We start from the raw sequence: 26,232 nt of genomic DNA, 5'->3' as shown, positions 1-26,232 counted from the left end.
CGGGATTATATGTCCGCGGAACAGTGGCAGACATAAGCTCGGAGTAAAAATCAACACCGCAACAAGTGCAAATATTCTGCCCATCCGTATACTCTTTGGGTTCTTCTCATCAGTCTTAAATTTGCCTTTCACTAGTTTTAGCATATGAAACCTTGTCCTATTCAGAACCCAGGAACAGAAGGAGGCCAATCAGCCCCTCCAGCCTGGTCCACCATTCAATTAGATCCAGGTTGATCTGGAACTCAACTCCATTTATCCGCCTTTGCTCCATATCCCTTGACACTCTTACCCAGCAAAAATCTATCAATCACAAAGTTGAAAGCTCCAATTGTGCCGAACATCCACAGCCTTTTAGGGCAGAGAGTTCCAGATTTCTATTACTCTTGGTGTAAAAAAAAGTGCTTCCTGACTTCCCTCATGAATGGCCAGGCTGTAATTTTAAGATTGTTCCTCCTCATTCTTGATTCCCCATTAGTTTTCCTGTGTCTAACCCATCAAATCCTTTTCACATTTTAAACCACACAAAATCAGATCACCTCCCAACCTTTTACATACTCAAGTGAATACTAGTCAGGTTTATGCAACTTGCTCTCATAATTTAATCCTCGTAATTCTTGGTATTATTCTGATACTGTTGAGGTTTAATTTTAAAGTTAATCTGGATTTATCGTTTCTGTTTTTCCAGCTAACTGGAGGAGGTGGCTCCACAAATATCCCCATCCTCAATGATGGGGGAGCCCAGCACATCAGTGCGAAAGATAAGGCTGAAGCATTTGCAACAATCTTCAGCCAGAAGTGCCGAGTTGATAATTCTTCCCGGCTTCCTCCTGAAGTCCCCGGCATCACAGATGCCAGTCTTCAGCCAATTCGATTCACTCCGCGTGATATCAAGGAATGACTGAAGGCACTGGATACTGCAAAGGCTATGGGCCCTGACAACATTACAGCAATAGTACTGAAGACTTGTGCTCCAGATCTTGCCGCGCCCCTAGCCAAGCTGTTTTAGTACAGCTACAACACTGGCATCTATCCGGCAATGTGGAAAATTGCCCAGGTATGTCCTGCACACAAAAAGCAGGACAAGTCCAACCCTGCCAATTACTGTCACATCAGTCTACTCTCAATCATCAGTAACGTGACGGAAGGTGTCGTCGACAGTGCTATCAAGCGACACTTGCTTAGAAATAACCTGCTCAGTGACACTCAGTTTGGGTTCCGCCAGGGCCACTCAGCTCCTGACCTCATTACAGCCTTGGTTCAAACATGGACAAAAGAACTGAACTCAAGAGGTGAGGTGGGAGTGACTGCCCTTGACATCAAGGCAGCATTTGACTGAGTGTGGCATCAAGGAGCCCTAGAAAAACTGGAGTCAATGGGAATCAGGGGAAAAGTCTCCTCTGGTTGGAGTTGTACCTAGCACAAAGGAGGATGATTGTGGTTGATGGAGGTTAATCATCTCAGCTCTAGGACATCACTGCAGGAGTTCCTCAGGGTAGTGTCCTAGAACCAACCATCTTCAGCTGCTTCATTAATGAACTTCCTTCAGTCATATGGTCAGAAGTGGGGATGTTTGCTGATGCTTGCATAATGTTCAGCACCATTTGTGCCTCCTCAAATACTGAAGCAGTCCATGTACAAATTCAGGCTTGGGCTGATAAGTGGCAAGTAACATTCGCGCCACACAAGTGCCAGGCAATGACCATCTAACCATCTCTGCCTTGACATTCAATGGCATTACAATTGCTGAATCCTCCACTATCAATATCCTAGGGGTTACCTTTGACCAGAAACTAAACTGGAGTAGCCATATAATTACCGTGACTACAAAAGCAGGTCAGAGACTAGGAATCCTGCGGCTAGTAACTCACCTCCTGACTCCCCAAAGCCTGTCCACCATCTACAAGGCACAAGTCAGGAATGTGATGGAATACTTTCCACTTGCCTGGATGGGCGCAGCTCCAACAACACGCAAGAAGCTCGACACCATGAATGAATAAAAGAAAATCTTTAATATACCTCTATGCATTTCCCTCTCAGTCCTCTTCTTTCAAAGCTGTCAAGCCCAAGTTTCTGCCATCTTTCCTCGTAGCTTGCACCATCTTAACTTGGAACTATTTCACCATTCCTTTACTGTCACTGGGTCAAAATCCTGGTACTCCTTCCCTAATAGCACTGTGAAAGCACCTACACCACACGGACTGCAGCGGTTCAGGAAGACAACTCACCACCACCTCAAGGGCAGTTAGGGATGGGCAATAAATGCTGGCCTTGCCAGTAATGCCTACATCCCATGAACAAATAAACAAAAAATACCGTTCATTAATTATGATAATTGATTGTAAACCGAATTGACAAAAATTGCTGGCATCACTCCGCCACCAGCTTCTCAAAAACAGCTCTTCGTGCTTAACCTCTCTGAGTTTCACATCGTTGCTACATTTGCACAGTAATTGCCCATTAAACATACCACAGAAAGTTAAGTCTAATAATTAACAGTGTAACTACCCTTATAATGAAATGATAATTGTTAATTTCTGCCTTTAACCCAGAAGGTGAACAATTCTAAGTGCAGAGTCTCATTCCTTCAGGTTGTGAATTGTTTTAGGCAATTTTAAATACATCAAATTTTATATTTTAATTTTTTTTCTTACTTCTACTTTGTCTCTTTTCTCTCCCTCTTAATCCAATTTTTCTTTCCCTCTATTTCTCTTTGTACACCTGATTTGAATAATTCATTCCATTTCTTTCTATGTCATTCCTCTGTTTATTTCTCAATCCTTTAATCTCATTGGGTCCCATTGCCCTCCCTGCACCAATTAGCATGTTCAGCAACTTTCTGAGCAAAATCTTTTTAATACTTAAACGAGCACAAACAACTAACGGAGCACTATGCAAGATGCCCCACTCCAGCAAAATCTTGCCCAGTGTCTATGTGTGTTTATTGAGCGGATACCAGCTGCAGAGTTTGGATCTTATATCTCAGGCAGCTTTGTATTCATTCTACAACTGCTTTGACTCTGTTCTGTCCAGTTATGCATTGACGAGAGGCCAAGAGATTGGAGCAGCACAGCTAAACATAATGTAACAATCTCAGAACATTCCTCACATAACATTACCAAGATGTTGGTCATTCATCAGCTGAACTCCGTGCAGGAATTATCTTCACTGAAGTCACTTCATTGCAGTCCTTATCTCAGTCACCTCCTCCAGCCCATCAACCTAATGAGATTTCGATGCACCTCCAATTCTAGCCTCTTTTCCATCCCTGAATTTCATCGCTCTGTCATTGGTTGTAAAAGCCGGCTCGGGTCTGCAAATGAAACCCGACCCGACAGAACCACGTCCAACCCGGCCCAAGTCCTTCCATTTTTTCCCACGCCCGACCCAACCCGACCTGACCATTAGTTAACCTAGCTTCCATTTTTCACTTTGTTGCTTATCTGCACAATCTGAAACAAAACTGTAACTAAACTACCTTTCAAGTCCAAAATGTACACTAACATTGGAGCCACGTACCGGAGGCGGTGATAGAGTGTGTCTGACCCAAACCGAGCCTGAATGCCGGATCCAGAAGAGCGATCTGACCCTACCCGAACCCGACACATGTCGTCGGGTCCCGTCGTGTTCGGGTCGGGTAGCTATGCTCTAATTGGTGGCTGTGCATTCAGCTCCCTAAGTGTAAGCTCTGAAATTCCATCCCACAACCTTGCCTCTTCTCTCTCCTCCTTTAAGACACTCCTTTAAAAACTAACTCTTCCACCAAGCTTCTGGCTACCTGTCCTTGAATGGCGTGTGTCAAATTTTGTTCGATAAGTGCTCCTATGAAGTTCCTTGAATGTTTTATTATGTAAAAGGTGCTGTATGAATGCAACTTGTTGTTATTAAATTATAATTCTTCAACAGTGTTATATGCCTTGCATCTCATTGAGGCTGGTCTTCTGTGCCTTCTGCCTGACAACTCAGAATGGTAATGCGTTATGTGCATTTTTGTTTGGCTGAAAAGGTCATAAATGCAGTATATAAATTCCACCCTCAACCAATATCATTAAAAACAATTTATCTGTTCATTATCACATTGATGTTTATGGGACCTTGCTGTGTGCAAATTACCTATGCGTTTCCTACATTACAACATGACCACACTTCATTATCTGTACTGCACTTTAGGATGTCCTGATGTTATAAACGATGCTATAGAAATGTAGTGACTATTGCTTTGAAAGACTATCACCTTCATGTGGCAAGTTTGCAAGGAGGACCATTTCTGAGAAATTCAAAACTATGCTTTTCTTCCTGGACTGCTCATGCTATAGCTGCCACTTGGCCTGATGCGCTGTTCTTTGCCAATGTCTGAGGAGACGCCTGCGACAGGCAATACATTTCTTAGATCATCCAGCAGGAATCAGAAGACGTCGCCATTACCTTTACGAGTGGGTATCCTTCGAACATGTGGAAACGCCCTTGCATGCAGACACATGCCTTCCCCTTCAGCTCTCCAAATACCAGCTGGCCAGCATGTCCCTGCACTGGATAGAGAAAGAGAGGACAATCAGCAGCATACAGCAGGAAGCTCACAACCTTTCCTAACCTACATCAACAACAACAACAACATCAATTTATATAGCATCTTTAACATAGTAAAACTTTCCAAGGTGCTTAACAGGAGCATTATCAACTAAACACATGGCTGCCAATCGTGGACTGATGAAAATCGGGGATATGTAAGAGACCAGAATTGGAGGATATCTTGGAGGGTTGCAGGACTGGAGGAGGTTACAGACATAGGGAGGAGTTGAGGCTATGGAGAATTTTAAAATCGAGATGTTGCTGGACCAGGAGCTAATGTAGGTATGTAATCTACTCTAGATCATAAGGTAGGCATATATGAGGAAGATTATTTGTTCTGTCCTACCTAATCCATCTAAAACAAACCAACAGTTCCTCAACATGGGATCCAATGTTTCCTGAATGGTTCCAGGGTTTTACCTCCATTGTCCTACTTAGAGGTCCATTCCACATGTTGGTTATTCCTCGTGTGGGAATGGCTTTCTTCACTTCAGTCCTAAGTTTACCTTTTCATTAGTTTTGTTCTTGTCCCTCCCGTTCTACTGTGTAACTTGAGGAAGTGTTCCATATATACGTTTTCTGCACTGTTTAGTGTTTTATAGAGTTCTATGAAATCTTTAAAGGTGGTAGGACAAGTTGATAAGCTGGTTAAAAAAAAGCATATGGGATCCTTAGTTTTATAAAGAGCAGCAGAGAGTAGAAAAACAAAGAATTAATGTCAAACCCTTATAAACCACAAGTTAGTCCTCAGCTGGAGTATTGCATCCAATTATGGAAACCGCACTTTCTGGGTAACTACAGATTACAGAACAATTGGTCGGAATTTCCTTGGAAGGTCCGAGGTTCCGACGGGACCAGAAGCGGGTGCTGTTGCTGCGTGGGTGGGGGTGGGGGGCTGGGTTAAAATTTTGTCTACTTGGGCGATGCAGGCAATGTGAAGTCACACTGCAAGTAGCACTGATGCCATAGTTAAAGGCTAGCCAGCGGTAAGTTAAATGCAGCAGCCCCAGAGAGAGCAGAGAGAAAACCCTGGAAAATGAGGCACATAGCAAGATGGCGGATGGACGAACCAGGGCAGCTCCATGGTTTACTGATGCCCCCCTACAGGTGCTCCTCCAGGCTGCTCGGGCAAGGAGAGAGGTCCTGATCCCTCGGGATGGGAGCAGGAGACTCCTGGCAGATGAAGCAAGCCTGGATGGAGGTTACGGAGGAGGCCAGAAACTGTGGGGTTGTCCCTCTCATGTGGCTACAGTGCTGTAAGAAAGTCAACGATCTGATTAATTCTGGCAAGGTGGGTGTAATGTTAACATTACAGTCTTAAATGTGACAAAGGATGAATGTGAAATTGGTAGAAAGAGCCTGCCCACCCAGTCACTGGCAATGCCTGGGTAGCAGCATTGGCTGTCAGAGGCATGTCAGCCTTTCTGTGGAGGGTCCCAGTCAGTCAGAATTGACTCCTACACTGCTTCTACTGAATGGCCACATGCAGGAGGCATCTCTGTGGAGCCACCACATGGGGTGTTGTGTGTGTCTTTGATGGGGGTCATTCTCCCACACGCTCCACCAGCGCAGATACTCTTATATTGGTGGCTAGTCGCACGTGGTCATGGAGTCACAATCTAGTGAGCACAACACAGACGTGCCCGAGCAGCTGATGGAGGCAGTGACAGTTGAGGCCACTCACACTCGGAGGACTTTGAAGGGCTCAGAGATGCTCAGCATGAGGCTGATGACATGTCTCTGGAGTCATCAACAAGGTGGCAGATACCAGAGCTGCAGCGTGAGGTGCGTGAACATCTGGTGGAGCACGCCCATGCGCGGACAATGGAGGAGTCCATCCAGGCCATGCGTGCAGCCATGACTCGGGCATTTATGTGCATGGCTTCCTCCATCGAGAAATAGGTGACCCTTATGGAGAGCCACATCCAGCATATCACCCAGTGGATGCTGGAGATGCACACGGACCTACAAGCCATTGTCACGTCGATGAGCTCTGTGGAGCAATGGCTGGACGAGAAGCCTGGAGTCACCGCCAGGTGAAGGCTTGCTCAGGTCGTAAAAAAGAACCCGACTCGAACCCGACTGAACCACAGCGGACCTGAGCCTGACCCGCCCCGAGTCTCTCCAATTTTGCCCCGAGCCCAGCCTGGCCCGAGCCCGACCCAACCATCCCTTTATTTACCTTCCTGACACTGAACCTGCAGGAAGCTGCAGCACATGTGTGATGACAACATAATGATAACACTATGGGCAGCACAGTGGCGCAGTGGTTAGCACCGCAGCCTCACAGCTCCAGCTGACCCGGGTTCGGTTCTGGGTACTGCCTGTGTGGTGTTTGCAAGTTCTCCCTGTGATCGCGTGGGTTTCCGCCGGCTGCTGCGGTTTCCTCCCACAGCCAAAGGCTTGCAGGTTGATAGCTAAATTGGCCATTGTAAATTGCCCCTAGTGTAGGTAGGTGGTAGGAGAATTGTGGGAAGGTGGGGATGTGGTAGGGATTATGGGATTAATGTAGGATTAGTATAAATGGGTGGTTGATGGTCAGCACAGACTCGGTTGGCCAAAGGGCCTGTTTCAGTGCTGTATCTCTCTCTATGACTCTCTCACTGTGCAGACTCAGTTTCATCCTGGACTCCCAGCTCAGGTAAGTTTTTTAATTTCAATACTTACCAGCCGAGCACTTACCGTGTGTGCCCGGCCCGACCCGAACCGAGCCCAAAAGCAAGAGGGGCCCGACCCGACCAGAACCTGACACATGTCGTCGGGTGCGGGTTGGGTAGCAGGCCTTTACCTCCAGTCCACGAACTCCTCAGGTGAGTAGGGAGGGGCATGTGACCTGAAAGGGTAGAGGAGCGGCTGCCCGCAGCTGTGCAGGAGGCCCTCGATATGCCTGGGCCCTCCAGGCCTCAGGCCAGCAGAGGATGACCCGCCAAGGTCAATGAAAACTACAGAGCAGAAAGGTCAGCAGTCTGCCTCCACCTCAGCAGACAACATAGTGGGAGCACAACTTAGGAGTAACCGTGAGCACATTAAAAAGACCACCTAGCCGTACTTGGGCTTCATGGGGTTATTTTCTGTCTGCATGTGAACTTGCCATGTTTGTGCTTGAAATTAGATCTGGAATGGTGCAACACAAGAGGAATCCTTTAATTTTTTACAGGCAGCTGGGCCTTTAAGATTGCTCTGTCTCCGTCAAAGGGTGTGATGGGAGGGACTACCCTGAGTGAGGTAAATACATTCCCCATGATGCTGTCTACTGTATTTACAGGTGCATGTAAGTGGTAAGGACAATCAAGGAAAAGGGAACAGGACTGCTGAAGCTTTATTGGATTGAATGGATCTGTTAATAAGGATCATCTGAAACATGCCTGAGTCTCCCTTGTCTGTATCTCATGGCGCCTTGCCCGTGTATGAGGCTTCATGCTGCAGGGCGTCTTCAATGTTCAAAGTTTCTCCCCTCTGTAGCATCAGTTTGTGCAGTGCACAGCAGACTACCACATATGCGAGACCCTTGCTGGTTAGACTTAAGGGCTCCACCGGATCTATCCAGGTATCTGAACTGCATCTTCAGAAGCCCTATGGCCTGCTCAATGGTCAGGCGAGTTGTCCCATGGCAGCTATTGTATCTCTCCTCTGCATCTGTGCTTGTTTTCCATACAGGCGTCAGTAGCCATGTCTTCCGTGGGTAGCTCTTGTCAGCCAGTATCCATCCTTGAAGGCGCGCGGGGTGAATGAGAAGGTCAGGCAATGAAAAGGTCATACATTGTATGAAGGTGTCTTAGCAGCTTCCCAGGAACATTGCACAGACCTGGGGGATCTGTTTACGGTGGTCGCAGCCCAGTTGCACATTGAGGGAGTGGAAGCCCTTCCTATTGATGAAGGCTGCTGCCTGGTCTGTAGGAGTCTTGCTGACCACATGTGTGCGGTCGATGACACCCTGCACCATGGGGAATCCAGTGATGGCGCCAAACCCTATAGCTCTCTCAACCTGACTGTCTGGATCGGTGCAAAAGAGGAAGTATTGGTATTGAACATGGCATTGGTGACGATCTTAATGCAGCGATGAGCCACAAACCGGAAAATCCCACAGATATCACCAGAAGATCCCTGGAAAGATCCTGTAGAAATTCAGCGGCACAGTGACCTTCAGCGCCACAGGCATTAGATACCCACCACTTGGTAAAGTATATGGGATCTTGGGCTTCATAAATTTAGTACAAAAGCAGGGAATTTGTCCTGAGCCTTTATAAAGCTCTTGTTAGGCCCCAACTGGAGTATTGTGTCCAGTTCTGGTCACCACACTTTAGGAAGGATGTGAGGGCCCTTGAGAGGGCACAAAGGAGATTTACCAGAACGGTTCCAGGAATGGAGGATTTAAGTTACAAGGTTAGGTTGGAAAAGCTGAGGTTGTTTTCCTTAGAGCAAGGGAGACTGAGGGGAGATTTAATAGAAGTGTACAAGATCGTGACAGGCTTAGATAAATTTTTCAAGTGTTACGACCAGGTGAGAAAGAGGTCTAGGGTTCCCTTTCAGCCTTCACCTGGTCTTACTGTAACAGTGTTTTATTTTTAAACACCCTATGTTTTTAGCTCCACCTTGGTGAATCCTTGTTCACCGCTTTCCAATTATAAGGCAAAGAAATGATCACAGAACAGGCTTCCTTAGGTTTAAAGAAGAAAGGTGAAATTTTATTAAACTTAAACTCCGCCTACGGATACACGACGTGCCCACGTTCGCATGCATACGCGATACACACATGCAGATAGGGACAGAAAGAGCAGAAAAGTTTGAGGCAATCTCTGAAGAGGTTACTGTGCTTCAAGCTCGCTGTAGTCCTTGAGTATAGGTAGATCTTGCTTTTTGTTGGAGCCCAGTATTCTTCTTAAAGCTTGTTCACTGTAGAAGATTTTTCTCTCTTGGGGTTCAGGTGTCTTCAGGAGGTTTTGGAGTTCCGTGAGAAAGAGATGGGAGCAGACAGGAGGTCTTCTTCAGTCCAGGAGCATTCTGCTTTCTCCCAGTTTCAACGCTGTCTCTACAAGTTAAAACTCCCCAAGTTGGCCAGCAGGGTGGTCACGTGACCGACTGGTTTGATCAGGTCTGTTCTGTGTATTGTATTGGAGCAGGAGATAGCTCCTTTGTTCCAACACTGTCTGCTAATATGCAAAAATGTCATTCCAGCCAGGGGCCTGGCAACCCCTTGTATCAGGCCTTCTCTTCTTCCCAGCAACAATTTGAAATTTAATGTCCATATGGCGAAATTAATAAGCTTCATTCTTGGCAGGTGGGGGCCTGCATGACACAAGGAAAAACTGTTCCCATTAACAAATGGTACAAGGACTAGGGGACACAGATTGAAGGTTTCGGGCAAGAGATGCAGGGGGAATGTGAGGAAGAACTTTTTAATGCAACTGGTGGTAATGAGCTGGAACTCGCTGCCCGTGAGACTGGTGGAAGCTGAAACAATCAATGACTTCAAAAGAAAATTGGATAGCCGCTGGAAGGAAATAAACTTACAGGGCTAGGGGGATCGAACAGGGGTGTGGGACTGACTGGATAGCTCCCTGAAGAGCCGGCATGGACTTGGTAGGCCGAATGGCCTCCTTCAGTGCTGTAAATGACTTTATGACACTTCTCATAGGGCTCAGCTCATCCTCCATCATGACACACAGCTCGGTGACCGCCTCCCTGGAGAGGCGGAGTCTTCGGTGACACTGCTGCTCCGACATTTGCAGGAAGTTGAGCCTCTGACAGTAGACCCTCTCTGGTGGGTAACCTCCTCTGTGATCAAGTGGCTGGTGGCGTACCCCTCTGCACCTTCCTTGTCTGTGCCCCATCCGAGGCTCATGTTCCTGCATGCCCCTCTGGTTGCTGCTGCCCTGCTGCCTGTGGTTGCTGACCTTCGCTGATGGTCCTCCTCACAGGAGGTTTCGAAGCCTGAGTGACTGAGGCCCTTGGCAAATAGCTGCATTCAGATCTCTGGGCTTCCCACCCTCCTTGCTTTGTGCATACACGTGCTAAATCAGAGAGGACACTCAAGCAGAATGCCGCTGCTGTGCTAGGCAAGTTTGTTCCTGCTCCCGATTGTTACTTCCGCTGATCACTCAGCTCCACCCTTCCTACCAAGGCATGCTACCATGCGCAGTGGCTGCCGACTGTAGCCAACACTGACACGCCGCTAATCCACTGCTTCGTTATAGCTGGCGAGGCTCTGAAGCCCCATTACTCCCATGTGCCCCTCATAAAGTTAGAAAACCCTGGTAAAATAGCAGTTCATTGCCTGTTTAATAGGTTTACTTACCTTCCCACTGTGTTCCAGCAAGAGCTCCTCCCACCCATCCGGCCGCCTTCATTAATATCCAGTGATGACGTAAAGATGTCAGGCTTCCCATCATATTACCACTTCTTCCACCTCCCAGCCTGTCTCCAATGGGCTGGTAAAATCCAACCCCTTGTCCCCAAACACATTGCCCAGTGTACAGCACATAAACTTCTCTACCCACACGCTCCCACAGTGACTTAATGGTTACATTAAAGGTGCCAGGTTCAATCCCTAATCTGGAATAAATTAACCAATTTCAGCAGGGTCATTAAAATAGCCCATCATTGTGCTGGTGAAGGGAAAGATTGACCAAGGCTCCCAATCCTAACTGTTATTTAGTAATTGATTTTGGAAGTACCTACGCAGGATCATTTGGGTAACATGCCGGCACCAATGATGTGAGCCATTACTTTCATGGGAGGAGCCAAGAATGGGAAAAGCACTGAGAAAACTTATGAACAATGATGGACATCTAGCCTGTCCCCGTACAATTCAATGACATGTGCGCCACAATATATACACTCCCCACGCCACCTGAAAGACATGTGAACTCCAAAGGAACGGTGAAAAAAGCAAATAAAAACCCAGGTCAATTTGTCCCCTGCTCCTTCGGCGATCAGAACTATTCCAAGGGGACCACTGCCCCTGATTAATGCCCTGCAATACCTACCTTTTGTGTGAGATAATCTCCACCCCAGTGAGAAACTGTTACAGCTCTCATTTAAGGAAATTCAGTGAATCACCATCTACCTCATGAGCTAGGAGTCTGTTCCACAGGTTCACCATTCTCTTCAAACAGGATCACCTCCTGACATCCAACCTAGATGCGACCTTATACCCTTTAAGATTGTGACTTACCAGTCCTCCATGATTGATTTAGTTGCAAATGCAAATTGTCTGTAATTCTGAGTGGAACTTGAAAATAAATGTAAATTATTCAAAATAAATCATAGAATTATAGAATGATACAGCAGGCAAGAAGCCATTCGGCCCATTGTGCTTGTGTCGGCTCTTTGAAATACGTCATCCAATTAGTCCCATTCCCCTGCCCTTTCCTCATAGCCCTGCAAATATTTCCTTTTCAAGTATTAATCCAATTTCCTTTTGAATGTTATTATTGAATCTGCTTCCACTGCCCTTTCAGGCAGCGCATTCCACATCATAGCAACTTGTTGCACAAAATGGTTATTTCCTCATCTTGCCTCTAGTTCATTTGCCAATTATCTTAAATTTATGCCCTTTGGTTACTGACCCTTCTGTGGCTGGAAACAATTTCTCCTTATTTACTGTATCAAAACCTTTCAAGTTTTTGAAAGTCTCTGTCAGATCTCCTAGTGAGTCCTCAGTAAGTCATGATCGTACCTGTGCTTTGTGGGAAGTTGGGAACGTCGCTATATTTGAATGTTTCCTGGTTTACGAGTGCCTCAGCAAGCATTCCCAGGCCAGAGCCACAGATTATCGCCACCTTTGGTCGATGTTTGGTCCTCGATAGCAACCATTCTGCTGTCTCCTGGTAGGTCTCATAACTGAAATAATACTCATGGTTAAATACCCACCGACGGCAAACAGGATGAAGCCATGTTCTTGAAACTGGGATCTCAAGATATTTGTAGGACAATTAGATTTATATCCATTTGGAATTAGGCATGACTGCAAGCTGTCTACTTGAGTGTTTTGTATTGTATATTTTCTTTCTGTTTATTTGTATGCCATGGTTTAATAACCATAATCCATAATTTGTGAAGCAGGCATGCCCCATTACTTAGACTTCTTTTCATAAGAACATAAGAAATAGGAGCAGGAGTAGACAATGTGGTCCCTCGAGCTTGCTCTACATTTAACACGATCATGATTGATCTCCTGCCTCAACTCCACTTTCCTGGCCACTCCCCATATCCATTGATTCCCTTAGCGTCACAAATCTGTCTTTCCCAGCCTTGAATACGCTCAACATTGGAGCATCCACAACTCTCTGGGGTAGACCATTCCAAAGATTCACAACCCTCTGAGTGAAGAAATTTCTTCTCATCTCATCCTTAATGATCAATCACTTGTCCTGAGGCTGTGTCCCCCATGTTCTCGATTCCCTAGCCAGGGGAATTGACACCTCAGTGTCAGCCCTCTAAAGCCTCTTCAGAGCCTTGTATGTTTCAATGAGATCACCTCGCATTCTTCTAAACTCCAGAGAGCATAGGCCTAATTTACACAATCTCTCATCATTGACTTACCCTACAGCTCAAAAAAATTTTGCGCCGCAAATTATTGGAAGCACAAGCTGGTAATGGGGCATCTGAGACCTTGGCGAATGATGGGACCAGCAGTAATGAGATTTAAGGATTGAGAAAGAAACAGGGAACAATGGAGATGGAAATTGGGTGAATTAGAGTCAAATTAGATACAGAAAGAGAATAAAGAGAGGAGAAGAATGTTTGGATTAAGAGAGAGAAAAAATACAGTAAGAATATGTAAGAAAAAAATTAAAAATGTAAAAATATAAAACTTTAAAAGCCCCTAGGAGCAATTTACTAACTGTACTCATTGGAAAGCGAAAAGGCTGTTTGTTACTCAATTGGATGATTACTGACTGCAATCAAACAGCCTTTTTTGCCCATCTCCAACATTTTTATAACTAATAAATGGAAGTGTTCAAAGGAAATGAAAAAAAAAACACAATTTCTTTTTAATAGCCCCATGATTTTCTCATGGGTTTTGCTCGCAGCAGTGTCCTGGAGATGAACCTTCAATTCTTGGAGATTCCAGGCACAATCTGGGAGGGTTGGCAATCCTAAGCTAACCTTAAACTGACTGAAGAAGGAATAGGGGACCAGATGTTATTCTGGTGACAGGGTTTCCGGTGGCACTCTGGAAGGGAGGGGGGAGACCCTGCCCTCCATTGGATTCCCATTGCTATTTCATGGCGGGCAGCCAATTAATTGCTCGCGGTTGGGGACATCATACCTTTAAGGAACGAGCTCCCGCCTCCAGAGCTGCCGACCAATCGGAAGGCTGGCAGCTCTGCAGTACTTTCAGTGCCACCAGGAGTGGTGGTCATTACCAGTACTGCAGAAGGAAAACAGGAAAAGCTCCCTGGAGAGGTAATTGGGGTTCAGGGTCGCTGGGGCCATTCAGGCAGGCCCCAGTGTCAGGATGGAGGCTGATTTTCCCAGGGAGATTGATGCGGAGGTGGGAAGAGGCCCTTAAGTGGCCATTAACTGGTCTTTCCTGACCCTGCCAAAATGGCAGGGGCCTGGGGAATGCCAGGAACAGCGCTTTCCCCGCCATTTTGTTTACCACTCCCGCCCCCATCTTCATGTCCACCTCCACGTCAGGACAAAATCCTATCCATGGGCTCCTGTACCGGAGGTGAGGGCCCTTCAACAGCTGACATCCCCAGCGTAAGAAACTGCCCAAAATGTTAAAAAAAAGGGTGTAAGAGATGCACAAGAGAAGACCATCAGTCAAAGGGGAGGATTTAGATCCATTTAGTATGAAAGGAAATGGGGGACCACCCACACAAGCAGAACCCCTCAGCAATAAGGATAAATCCCCAACAGAGAGAAAGTTAATATTTTATTGGCAAGATCTGATGCATCAGTTTAGGAAATGCACAAGCAGCAGGAAAGTCATCCATTTCTTTTTTTTCATGATTCCATGACACCTTGTCACACTCCTGGAATAACTAATGCACTGCCATTCTTTGAGAAAGTAAAAATTTTAATGGAATGTTTCTTTGTTCTGCTCCATGAGTTATAAAGATGGCTGGCGCAGGAAATACAAAATTAACACTGGCGTAGCTGGGTTGCCAACTCTGGTTGGAGGTAATCCTGGAGCTTCATCACATGACCTCCTGCCTCCCATTACCCTGCCATTGGTCGCTCGACTTGTTTGTTCTCCTGGTGCCTCGCCTTCCCACAGCCAATTATAATGCAAGTAGATTCTGCATTGCCGAATTGGATGATTCCTGGCTGTCAGTCAAACAGCCTTTATTCCTATCTCCAATATTTTTATCAATTGTAAACAAAAGTTCAAAGAAAATGAAAGCAAAACACAATTTAAAAAAAAACTTGATGATTTTTCTCCTGGGTTTTGCCTTTAGCCGTTTCCTGGTGATTAATCTTCAATTCTTGGAGACACCAGGGCAATCCTGGAGGGTTGGCTACTCTATGCAGAACAAGGTTCTCCCTCAGATTGGAGGTTGAAGTGAATCGGGAGGCAGATTTCTTGTGGCTGCCCTTTCTTGCTAAATCCCAAGTGAATTCTCTTAGAATGCTTTTAACACACAGAGGTAAAGACTCCACCAAGCTGCTGCTGTTCACCCCGAGTGAATACTGGGAAATGTTGCACTCTCAGGTTGTGATCTTTCATCCAGGAGCTTTAGTGGATTGCACTGTTTGCTGACTGTGCACTTCAGAGCAGCACAGAGGAATTCCGACCTCATTAGAGACCCGCAGAAACCTTCCCCTTCTGCTGGGATGAAGTAGACTGACTGTTCTCCCACCTGCGCTACACCTGAAACTGGAATCTCGATGCCAATACTGGGTGCCAACATTGGAATAGCATCCCATTCCTCAGTGTGGCCATTAAGCACCTCTAGAAACTCAAAACTGCACCAAGAGATGCATTTTGGCACCTTGGACATTCTTCATGAAGACCTTTCCATGTTTTTTCTAAAGCTCTCCATCCAATGGAGGCCCTATAAATTCCACAAACCTCATTTGTGCCTCTGTTTGACATTTTCAAATAACTGCTCTCATTTTAAAGCTATGTTTGAGATTATCAAGGCAAAACCTGTGGGATTATGTATGTCAGTCTCATTATGAGATTAAATTATAGTCTTTAGCTCACTAAAGCTCTGTGTTATTCCACACAAAATATATTGAACCCTATTTTTTTATAACCTTGTGTTTTCTGTTGAAACTATTATACTGTTTGGCAGTAGGTTAATATAGTGTTGTATCAGTATGGGTGACAGGGCAATAAGATGGTAGAAGTTTTGTTTAGGTGCTCTTGTCAAACGCCAGTCCACAATATTCTGTCATTTAAAATGACAAAGGGGACTGTAAAGGTTTCTATAGGTATGTGAAGAGAAAAAGATTGGTGAAGACAAATGTAGATTGAGTCGGTTAGGATTATATTCGCTGGAGTTCAGAAGAGTGGGGGGGGATCCCATAGAAACCTATAAAATTCTAACAGGACTTGACAGGGAAGATGCAGGAAGGATGTTCCCAATGGTGGGGGAGTCCAGAACCAGAGGTCATAGTCGAAGGATACGGGGTAAACCTTTCAGGACTGAGATGAGGAGAAATTTCTCCACCCAGTGAATGGTGAGCCTGTGGAATTCGCTACCACAGAAAGCAGTTGAGGCCAAAACATTGTATGTTTTCAAAAAGGAGTTAGATATAGCTTTTGGGTCTAAAGGGATCAAAGGGTATGGGGCAAAAGCAGGAACAGGTTACTGAGTTGGATGATCAGCCATGATCATAATGAATGGCGGAGCAGGCTTGAAGGGCCGAATGGCCTACTCCAGCTCCTATTTTCTATGTTTCTATGGGACATAATTCATGGGCTTGAAGTTCATATCTTTGCTTCTAGTGAGCGTTGGGAGCAAAGAAATTAAGTTTTTACACTGTAGCTGACAGTGTTTGGTACCTGAAGGTTTGTGACATTATGGAACATGATGTACAGTCATGCTACTAATACTCTTTCAGGGTAGGAACAGGAGTAGGTCATTTAGCCCCTCGGCCTGTTCCACCATTCAATTAGATCATGGTTGACCCACACTTCAACTCCATTTTTCTGCCTTTGCTCCATATATCCATTGATGCTTTTACCTGACAACAGTCTATCAATCTCAGTAGATTATTTGCCAATTAACTAGTCAATACATGTAATAAATAGAACGTGACAGTTAGTAGTGAAGTAGGATTACTATCTCACTGAACAGCATTTAACTAGTAACTAACTTCAGGACCTGCCTCTTTATAGTAACCAGGACTTTTGGTTGTAAAGGGCCAAGCCTTATTAGACACATCTTCACCCATGCTGCAGAACTGTGTCTACAATGCTCAGTGTGCTACCTGACTCGGCATGAGCAACAACATGGGAGATTCACTAATACATCAATTAAAATGATAACTTACCAAATCGGATCTTTAGAAAGCATCATGCCAAATACCAAGTCGTCTTCTTTTATCGCTTCAAAGGAAAGATTCTTTTAGTCGATTCTTTAACAGCTGACTAACTAAGCATGGGCACCACTTGCTGTGTGACCTCTCGTTGGTTCAGCAGCTCCAGACTTTCAACTTATATATAAGAAAGAAAAACGATCCGTTCCAAATTGTCATCTTAACATGGTGCTAAGTGATTGGCTCATGTAAGCTGATGTAAGAATATGATTGGCTGCTGTTAGGGTGGAGTGGTTAATTGTTAAATGCAATAATACTTTTTCTTCCCAACAAGGAAGATATTCACTCAAGTAATGAATTAATTGCGAGCGACCAGCAACTTAATGGCCTTGGGTGAGTTGCAAAAAAAAAGACCGTTAACACTTTGTGGTATAAAGTTTAATCTTTTAGTATTTCCTTGTAGAATATCCATTTGAGAAAATTAAGTTTCTCTCAGGTTTCTGAATTACTGGTCAGCAAAGAGTTTGGGTCCTGGGATTTGGTAGAATGGCACAATAGAGTGATGTCAAACCCTTCCTGAATTCTAAATACCACAAGGAGTAGATGTAGACAAAATTTGAAAGCTCAAGTGTCAAAAAAGAAATTGTATCTTGACAAAGAGGCACAGGTTGGCCAGAAGTGGTTTCCAACATCACTTGATCCTTTTTTTGGCAATACAGCCTTTATGAATCAGTCCAAACTATTAATTATTCCACTTGTACACTCGACTACAAAATATGTTCTGTCTAAACATTTATTCACACATTTTCTGGAAACGAAGCATAAATGACTAGAGCGAATGAACAGAAGAAAATATCAGCGTACGAGAAATTGTGTGAGGCAAAATTACATTTAGACCCATTCAAGCTGTCAATGCTGAAACCCCTCCAAAATGAATGACATGGAAAGTATTTTAGTCATTTAGATAATAAATTATTAGATATTGATATAATAAGGTTAAATTTGAATACCACTTCAAGCTAAACCACAGCATTAGATAGGCTAATACAGTGAAAGATGAACAACTGATAGATGTCAGTCATGGCTCAGTTGGTAGTACTCTCACCTCTGAGTTAGAAGGTTTTGGTTTGAAGCCCCACTCCAGGATTGCACATAAAAATCAAGGCTTATACTGTTGGAAGTGTTGCTTTTTGGTTGAGACATTAAGCCAATGCCTTGCCTGCTCTCTCAGGTGGACATAAAAGATCCAGTGAAGCTATTTGGAAGAAAAGTAGGGGAATTATCCCTGGTGTCCTGGCCAATATTTACCCTGTAACCAACAACGCTAAAAGAGATTATCTGACCATTATCACAGTGCTATTTGTGGGAGTTTGCTGTGTGCAAATTGGCTGCCGTATTGTCTACATTACAACAGTGACTACACTTCATAAATACTTCATTGGCTGTAAAGCACTTTGGGACATTACGTGGTCATGAAATATGCTATAGAAATTGAGGTCTTTTTGTCAAAAAGAAGAGATAATTCGGGCACAGTCAACGTATATTCCCATGAAGGGGAAAGGTAGGGCAAACAAATCCACAGCTCCCTGGATGAAAAAAAGAGATAGATATTAAGATGAAGAAGAAAAAGTGTGCTTATGACAGATGGCAGGTGGATAATACAACCAAGAACCAGGCTGAATATAGAAGGTTCAGAGGGGAAGTGAAAAAGCAAATAAGAGAAGCAAAGAGAGAGTATGAGAAGAGACTGTGTCCTCAGTACCAGCAGCGAGGCCTGGACAACGTATGTCAGCCAAGAGCGACGTCTCAACTCATTCCATCTTTGCTAGTAGTCTGAAGAGACCACGCCTGCTGACGAGGTCAAAGGCTTTGGTGAGATCTATGAAAGCAATGTAGAGGGGCATCTGTTGTTCGCAGCATTTCTCCTGTAGCTGGCGAAGGGAGAACAGCACGTCAATGGTGGATCTCTCTGTTCGAAAGTATAAATAGTGAAAGGTTGGTAAAGAGAGCAGTGGGAGCAATTAGGGACCAAAAAAGGGTATTTACACATGGAGGCAGGGGGCATGGCTGAGGTATTAAATAAGTACTTTGCATCTGTCTTTACCAAGGAAGAAGAAGCTGCGCAGGTCATGTTGAAAGAGGACGTAGTTCAGACATTTGAAGGGTTTAAAATCAATGAGGAGATATTGGATATGCTGTCTGTACTTAAAGTTGATACAGCACAAAGACTGCATCCCAACATGGCAACTGCTGGAATTTAAATTCAATTAATTAATAAGTTCAACTACTTAATTTAAAAAATAATTAATAAAAAATAATAATTAATAAAAATTGATAAAACATTTTGGAATTAAAAGCTAGTCTCAGTAATAGTGCCATGAAACTATCATCAATTGTCATAAAAACCCATCTGGTTCACTAAAGTCCTTACCTGGTCTGGCCTACATGTGACTCTCGACCCACAGCAATGTGGTTGACTCTTAACTTCCCTCCGAAATGGCCTAGCAAGCCACTCAGTTGTCAAAGGCAATTAGGGATGGGAAACAAATGCTGGCCTTGTCAGCGACACCCATGAAAGAATAAAAAAAAGATGCATCCAAGGATACTGAGGGAAGTGGGAGTGGAAATTATGGAGGTACTGGCCATAATTTTCCAATCTTCCTTAAACTCGGGGTGTGCCAGAGGACTGGAGAATTGCAAATGTAACACCCTTGTTCAAAAAATGGTGTAAAGATAAACCCAACAACTACAGGCCAGTCAGTTTAACCACAGTGGTGGGGAAGCTTGTAGAAATTATAATTCAGAACAAAATTAATAGTCACTCGGACAATTGCTGGTTAATTAAGGAAAGCCTGTACTGATTTGTTAAAGGTAAATCGTGTCTAACTAACTTGTTTGAGTTTTTTGATGAGGTAACAGAGAGGGTTGATGAGGATAATGATGTAGATGTGGTGCATATGGACGTCCAAAAGTGTCACATAACAGGCTTGTCAGCATAGTTAGGGACAATAGCAACGTGTAGTGGTTAATGGATGTTTTTCAGACTGGAGGAAGTTTTATAGTGGAGTTCCCCAGGGGTCAGTGTTAGGACCCCTGCTCTTCTTGATATATATTCATGACCTAGACCTTGGTCTACAGAGCACAACTTCAAAATCAGCAGCTGATACAAAACTTGGAAGTGTTGTGAACAGTGAGGAAGATAGTGTAGAACTTCAAAAGGACATAGACAAGTTGGTGGAATGGATGGACAAGTGGCAGATGAAATTTAATGAAGGGAAGTGTGAAGTGATTTATTTTGATAGAAAGACACGGAGAGACAATATAAAACAAAGGGTACAATTCTAAAGGGAGTGCAGGAATAGAGGGACCTGGGTGTTTTTGTGCAAAGATCATTAAAGGTGGCAGGACAAGCTGAGAGAGTGGTTAATAAAGCACACAGGATACTAGGCTTTATCAGTAAGGGCATAAAGTAAAGGCCTGCTGCCCGACCCGAACCTGACGGGACCTGACGACATGTGTCGGGTTCGGGTCGGATCGGGCCCCTCTTCCGGGTCTGGCTTTCAGGCTTGGGTCGGGCCGAGTCCGGGTCGATAGGTAAGTGCTCTGTCGGTAAGTATTAAAAATGAAAAACTTACCTGAGCTGGGAGTCCGGGACGAAACTGAGTCTGTGCAGTGAGCGAGTGACGTCACTATGACATCATCACGCATGTGCTGCAGCTTCGTGGAGCTTTCCAGTCAGAAGGCAAGTGAAGAAATGGTCGGGTCGGGCTCGGGGGTGGGCTGGGGTTGGGTCAGGCTCGGGGCAAAATTGGAGGACTCGGGCCGAGTCGAGCTCTGGTCCGCTGTGGATCGGTCGAGTTCGGGTCGGGTTCTTTTTCCTGACCTAAGCAGACCTTTAGCATAGAGTATAAAAGCAATGAAGTTATGTTAAACACTGGTTCAGCCTCAACTGGAATATTGCATCCAGTTCTGGGCATCACACTTTAGGCAGGATGTGAAGGCATTAGAAAGGGTGCAGAAAAGATTCAAGAGAATGGTTCCAGGGATGAGGAACTTCAGTTATGTGGATAGATTGGAGAAGTTGGGACTGTTTTCCTTGGAGAAGAGAAGGTTGAGAGGAGATTTGATAGAGGGTTTCAGGATCATGAGGGGTCTGGACAGAGTAATAGGGAGAAACTGTTCCCCATTGGTGGAGGTATTGTGCTGTCACCATTTTGTGATTCTAGAGAAACTTTTATCTAAGAGTGACCAACCCTTTGAATGGACTTCCAGGTAGGGCAGTGGAACTCCCTTCCTATCAGCACTGTGGGAGTACCCACACCAGGTGGACTGCAGCGGTTCAAGAAGATACCCACATCCCATGTAAGAATCACAAAAAATGTCACGTTTACATACTAAAATCATGGGCAGAAAAAGCTGGTCATCAATCCTGACCCACATCCATGAAGGCTGGAGCATCATTCAATAATAGTGGGTATGGAGCAAAGGTGGGAAATTGGAGCTGAGGTGCAAGACAGCTATGATCTAATTGAATGGTTGAGCAGCTGTGAGGGGCTGAATGGCCTACTCCTGTTCCCCACTAGATACTTCCTAATCTCCTCCATCCCCCCAATCCAACCGTCACGTAATATCCTTGGAGAGGCAAAATAACAAAAAAAGAAACCAACAACAACTTGCAAAGATATAGCACCTTTAACACATTAAAGAGTCCCAAGGCACTTCACAGGAGCATTACCAAACAAAATTTGACACCAGGCCACATAAAGAGACATTAGGACAGGTGAGCAAACATTTGGTCAAAGTAGTAGATTTTAAGAAGTGTCTTAAAGGAAGGGGTAGTGAGGCAAGGAGGTTTAGGGAGGGAATTCCAGAGCTTAGGGCTTAGGCAGCTGAAGGCACGGCCACCAATGGTGAAGCGATTAAAATCGGGGGATATACAAGAGGCAAGAATTGGAGGATTACAGGGATCTGAGAGGGTTGTTGGGCTGGGGGCGATTACAGAGATAGAGAGGAGGCGAGGCCAAAGATGAATTTGAAAACAAGGATGAGAATTTTAAAATTGAGCTGCTGCCAGTGTAGGTCAGCAAGGACGGGGGGGGGGGGGGGGTGGGGGGGTTGTTGGGGGGGGATGGGAATAAGACATGGTCTGAGTTAGGATACAGGCAGCAGAGTTTTGGATGAGCTCAAGTTTATGGAGGGTGTAAGATGGGAGGCCGGCTAGGAGAACATAGTAATAACTAAATCTAGAAGTAACAAAGGCATAGGTGAGTGTTTCAGCAGTCAATGAGCTGAGGCAGGGGTGGAGACGGGTGAATTACCTTTCATAAGATGCGATCCCTGCCTGACATTTTTTTTGGGGGGGGCCCATTCGTTATCACTCATGTTGCACCTGTCAATAAAACTAAACATGACCCACTAAGAATTCTACCTAGATACCTAGAGAAGTGAAAATGCTCTGTGGAGAATGGAGCTCACTTTATGAAAGTGAATGGAAGCCTTGAAGACAAACATAACCAGAATTAAAATAAAAGATGTAACTCAGGCTGCTGGCAATGGTTGGGGGGGTGGGGGGTAGTGGTGGGCTCTGGGTGTCTTGACAAGGGATGGAAGTGGCGGGTTGTGGGAGCATGGGGAAGGGTTGGTCACACTATGGGAATGTTTGAAGTCGATCCTGGTGGGTTGCAACTGTAAGAGGGTGGTTGCCTCAGTAAGGAAGGCTTTCCTGGGAGAAGTGGTAACACATTACTGGCTAATGATTCACATACAACAAGGAATGGTTTAAATATCATGGGACACAAGTTAAACATTAAGGTGATAGGGGATGATGAATGATAAGATGTCAGATGAAAATCTTTTGACTTGTTGAAGTCCAGAGAAGGCCATTCAAGTGGATGGGTTTAGGTTTGTGTGTCTGCCAATACTTCACACTATCCATAGAGAGACTGTTACTGGGTGAGGCTATTGAAGTCTACCTCAGCTTGAGTTATTGAGCACTGAAGAAAGCAAAGTATTGAAACAAAAATGAAAACTGAAGTCTCATTTTGTCTGACTTGAATCTAAACTGATTTTTCTGCAACAGCTAATGATGTTGTAAATGTGTACCCTTCAGCTAACATTTTCCATTGAGGAATCATCACAGCTTACAGCCTTTGGGAGCTAGTCACACCTGCAGATTTCCGTGGTAAGAGCATTTATTCTATATTGCACAATGTTTTTGCCAGTAAATGATTGAATGTTACCAATAATATTATAAAAAAACATCTTGGGACCTCAGTTGTTTCAATGAAGTACTTTTAAAGTGTAGTCACTGTTATAATGTAGGAACACAACAACCAGGGACCCACAAACTGCAATATGATAATGACCAGATAATCCGTTTTGAGTGATGTTGGTTGATGGATAAACATTGGCCAGTACACCAGGGAAGATCTCCTCTGCTCATCTTTGAAATAGTGACACAACTGTTCAGCCAACTGTGGCTCAGGGGTAGCACTGTTGCCCCTGTGTCAGAAGGTTTTAGGTTCAAGAACCACTCCAGTGATATGAACGTAAAAACTAGGCTGACACTCTAGTGCAGTACTGAGGGAGCACTGCACTGTTGGAGATGCCATCTTTTGCAGGAGACATGAAGCCAAGACCCCATCTGCCCCTTCAGGTGAATGCAAATGACTGATAATCTATCCAGTAACTAGCATCACTAAAACAGATTATCTGATTGTTGTTTGGGAGAGCTTGTTGTGTGCAAATTGGCTGCTGCATCTCATACATTTATTTATTCTTATTTAGAGATACAACACTGAAACAGGCCCTTCAGCCCACCAAGTCTGTGCCAACCAACAACCACCCACTTATACTAATCCTACATTAATCCCATATTCCCTACCACATCCTCACCATTCTCCTACCTACACTAGGGGCAGCTTACAATGGCCAATTTACCTATATAACCTGCAAGTCTTTGGCTGTGGGAGGAAACTGGAGCACCCGGCGGAAACTCACATGTTCACAGGAAGAACTTGCAAACTCCACACAGGCAGTACCCAGAACTGAACCCAGGTCGCTGGAGCTGTGAAGCTGCAGTGCTAACTGCTGCACCACTCAACTTTACCACAACTGCTACCTCTAAAAATAAAACACTTCTTTGGCTGTAAAGTATCTGGGCTGTCATGTGGCCGTGAAAGTTGCCACATCAATGCAAGTTCTTTAGATGCTACATAAAATGATCTGCAAAACCAAATGGACTGTGTTGCAAATACTCAATGGTGTACTTCAGCACAGAAAAAGGCCATTTGGCCCAACTGGTTTATGCTAGCATTTATGCTCAACACGGGCCTCCTCCCACTCTTCTACAACTCACTGTATCAGCATTTCCTTCTATTCCTTTCTCTCTCATGTACTTGTCTAGCTTTTTCTTAAATGCATCTATGCTATTCACCTCAAATATTCCATGTGGTAGCAAGGTCCACATTCTCACAACTCTCTGTGCAAAGAAATCTCTCCTGAATTCCCTCTTGGATTTATTAGTGACTATCTTATATTTATGACCTCTAGTTCTGGTCTCCCCCACAAGTAGAAACATTTTCTCCAATTCTATCCTGTCAAATCATTTCATTATTTTGAAGAATATATACATATATATTGTATATTGGAATCTGATCGGTGACGTACCAATGTATGTTGGTCCTAGTATAGTCATTACTTAGAATCATAGAATCATGCAATAGTACAGCACAGGAGGCCATTCAGTCCATTGAATCTGTGCTGGCTCTTCCAAAGAACAATCCAGTTAGTCCCATTCCCCTGCTTCTTCTCCATATCCTTGCAATTCTTTCTCCTATCAAGTATTTATCCAATTTCCTTTCAAAGGCTACTGTTTAATCAGTAGCCACCACCCTCATTACGCAATGCATTCCAAATTCTAACCACATGTTGCATAAAAAAGATTTTTCTCGTGTCGCCTCTGGTTCTTTTGCCAATCACCCTAAATCTGTTCCCTCTGTTTATCGACCCTTCAGCCATTAGAAATGGTTTCTCTTTATTTACTCTATCTAAACCCTTCATGAATTTAAACACTTCTATCAAATCACCTTAGCCTTCTCTGCTCTAAGAAAAACAGCACCAGCTTCTCTCGTCTATCTATGTAACTGTAATCCCTTGTTCCAGGAACTATTCCAGTAAATCGCTTCTGTACTCTCTCCAAAGCCTTTACAATTTTTCTAAAGTGTATTCTGCCTGAAAGCTCTTAATGTTTGATCTAATTGACCCAGCTGCATAGCTGAACTTTCTTAAACTCACATGACTAGTGTCTAGAGTTGAAATAGTTTAATAAAACCATCAAAAAGGTTTTGATCACAAGGCAGTCAGATACTGTTAATTAGTGGCATTTTGCTCAGTGCTCGTGATTGCTGAGTTTTTAAGCAAGGTTTTGGATAATTAACTTTGCAACTACATAGTTAACCCTTTGAGGATTGTAGCACTATAAATGCAACAACATAATGTGTTATTTTTAATTTAGTCATTCACGGGTTGTGGGCATCACTGGCAAGGACAACCACTTATTGCCCATCCCTAATTGCCCTTGAGAAGGTGGTGGTGAATTGCCTTCTTGAACCGCTGCAGTCCATGTGGTGTAGGTACACCCACAGTGCCGTTAGGAAGGGAGTTTCTGAATCTTGACCCAGCGACAGTGAAGAAACGGTGATATAGTTCCAAGTCAGGATGGTGTGTGGCTTGGAAGGGAACTTGCAGGTGGTGGTGTTCTCATGCGTCTACTTGTCCCCTGTCCTTCTGGTGGTGGAAGTCGTGGGTTTGTAAGGTGCTGTTGAAGAAGCCTTGGCAAGTTGTTGCATCTTGTAGGCGGTACACACTGCTGCCACTGTGAGCTGGTGGTGGAGAGAGTGAATGCTTAAGGTGGTAGATGGGGTGACTGTTACAGTATGTGATGAGAACATGTCTTGTTTGCTGTTCTGTTGTGAAACCAGAGCAGGCTACATTTAAGGCCCTGTGTGTGACTTGATGTGAGTCTATTTATATTGGATCCCTCTAATGGCTAGGGCCACACACCCATAGACACAGGAGACTATGCTTACAGAGTGAAGCACATGTTAAAATGATGAAACTTGTGCTGCCTTTTGTGTCAACCAAACCAAACATGGTGTCAGAAGTGGCAATTTCATTGCAAGAACATTGTTGACATGTTGGGAGCAGAGGTTTGGCAGCCTGAAA

At 44.5% G+C, this 26,232-nt stretch overlaps 1 protein-coding gene and 1 long non-coding RNA gene across 4 annotated transcripts in view; one reads left to right on the top strand and one right to left on the bottom strand.

Moving 5' to 3' along the window:
- Positions 1 to 17,192, bottom strand: part of pnp4a (purine nucleoside phosphorylase 4a) — a 38,537-nt gene extending 21,345 nt beyond the window's left edge. The window contains exons 1-3 of the mRNA XM_068048624.1: positions 17,023 to 17,192; positions 12,245 to 12,408; positions 4,423 to 4,526 (exon numbers count right to left, since the gene is read on the bottom strand). Of these exons, the coding sequence (XP_067904725.1) occupies positions 4,423 to 4,526; positions 12,245 to 12,408; positions 17,023 to 17,048 (294 nt within the window). The 5' untranslated portion in view covers positions 17,049 to 17,192. The remainder of the gene's footprint in view (positions 1 to 4,422; positions 4,527 to 12,244; positions 12,409 to 17,022) is intronic.
- A 5,669-nt stretch (positions 17,193 to 22,861) lies between these two features.
- LOC137378513 (uncharacterized) overlaps positions 22,862 to 26,232 on the top strand; it is a 273,549-nt gene continuing 270,178 nt past the window's right edge. For all 3 annotated transcript variants that reach the window (XR_010976623.1, XR_010976622.1, XR_010976621.1), the window contains exon 1: positions 22,862 to 23,188. This is a non-coding gene — a long non-coding RNA (uncharacterized lncRNA). The remainder of the gene's footprint in view (positions 23,189 to 26,232) is intronic.

This window comes from Heterodontus francisci, chromosome 16 (assembly GCF_036365525.1).
Source record: "Heterodontus francisci isolate sHetFra1 chromosome 16, sHetFra1.hap1, whole genome shotgun sequence".
NCBI lineage: Eukaryota > Metazoa > Chordata > Chondrichthyes > Heterodontiformes > Heterodontidae > Heterodontus > Heterodontus francisci.
The sequence above is the reverse complement of the archived record's forward strand: the minus strand, read 5'-3'. Positions and strand labels throughout refer to the sequence as shown.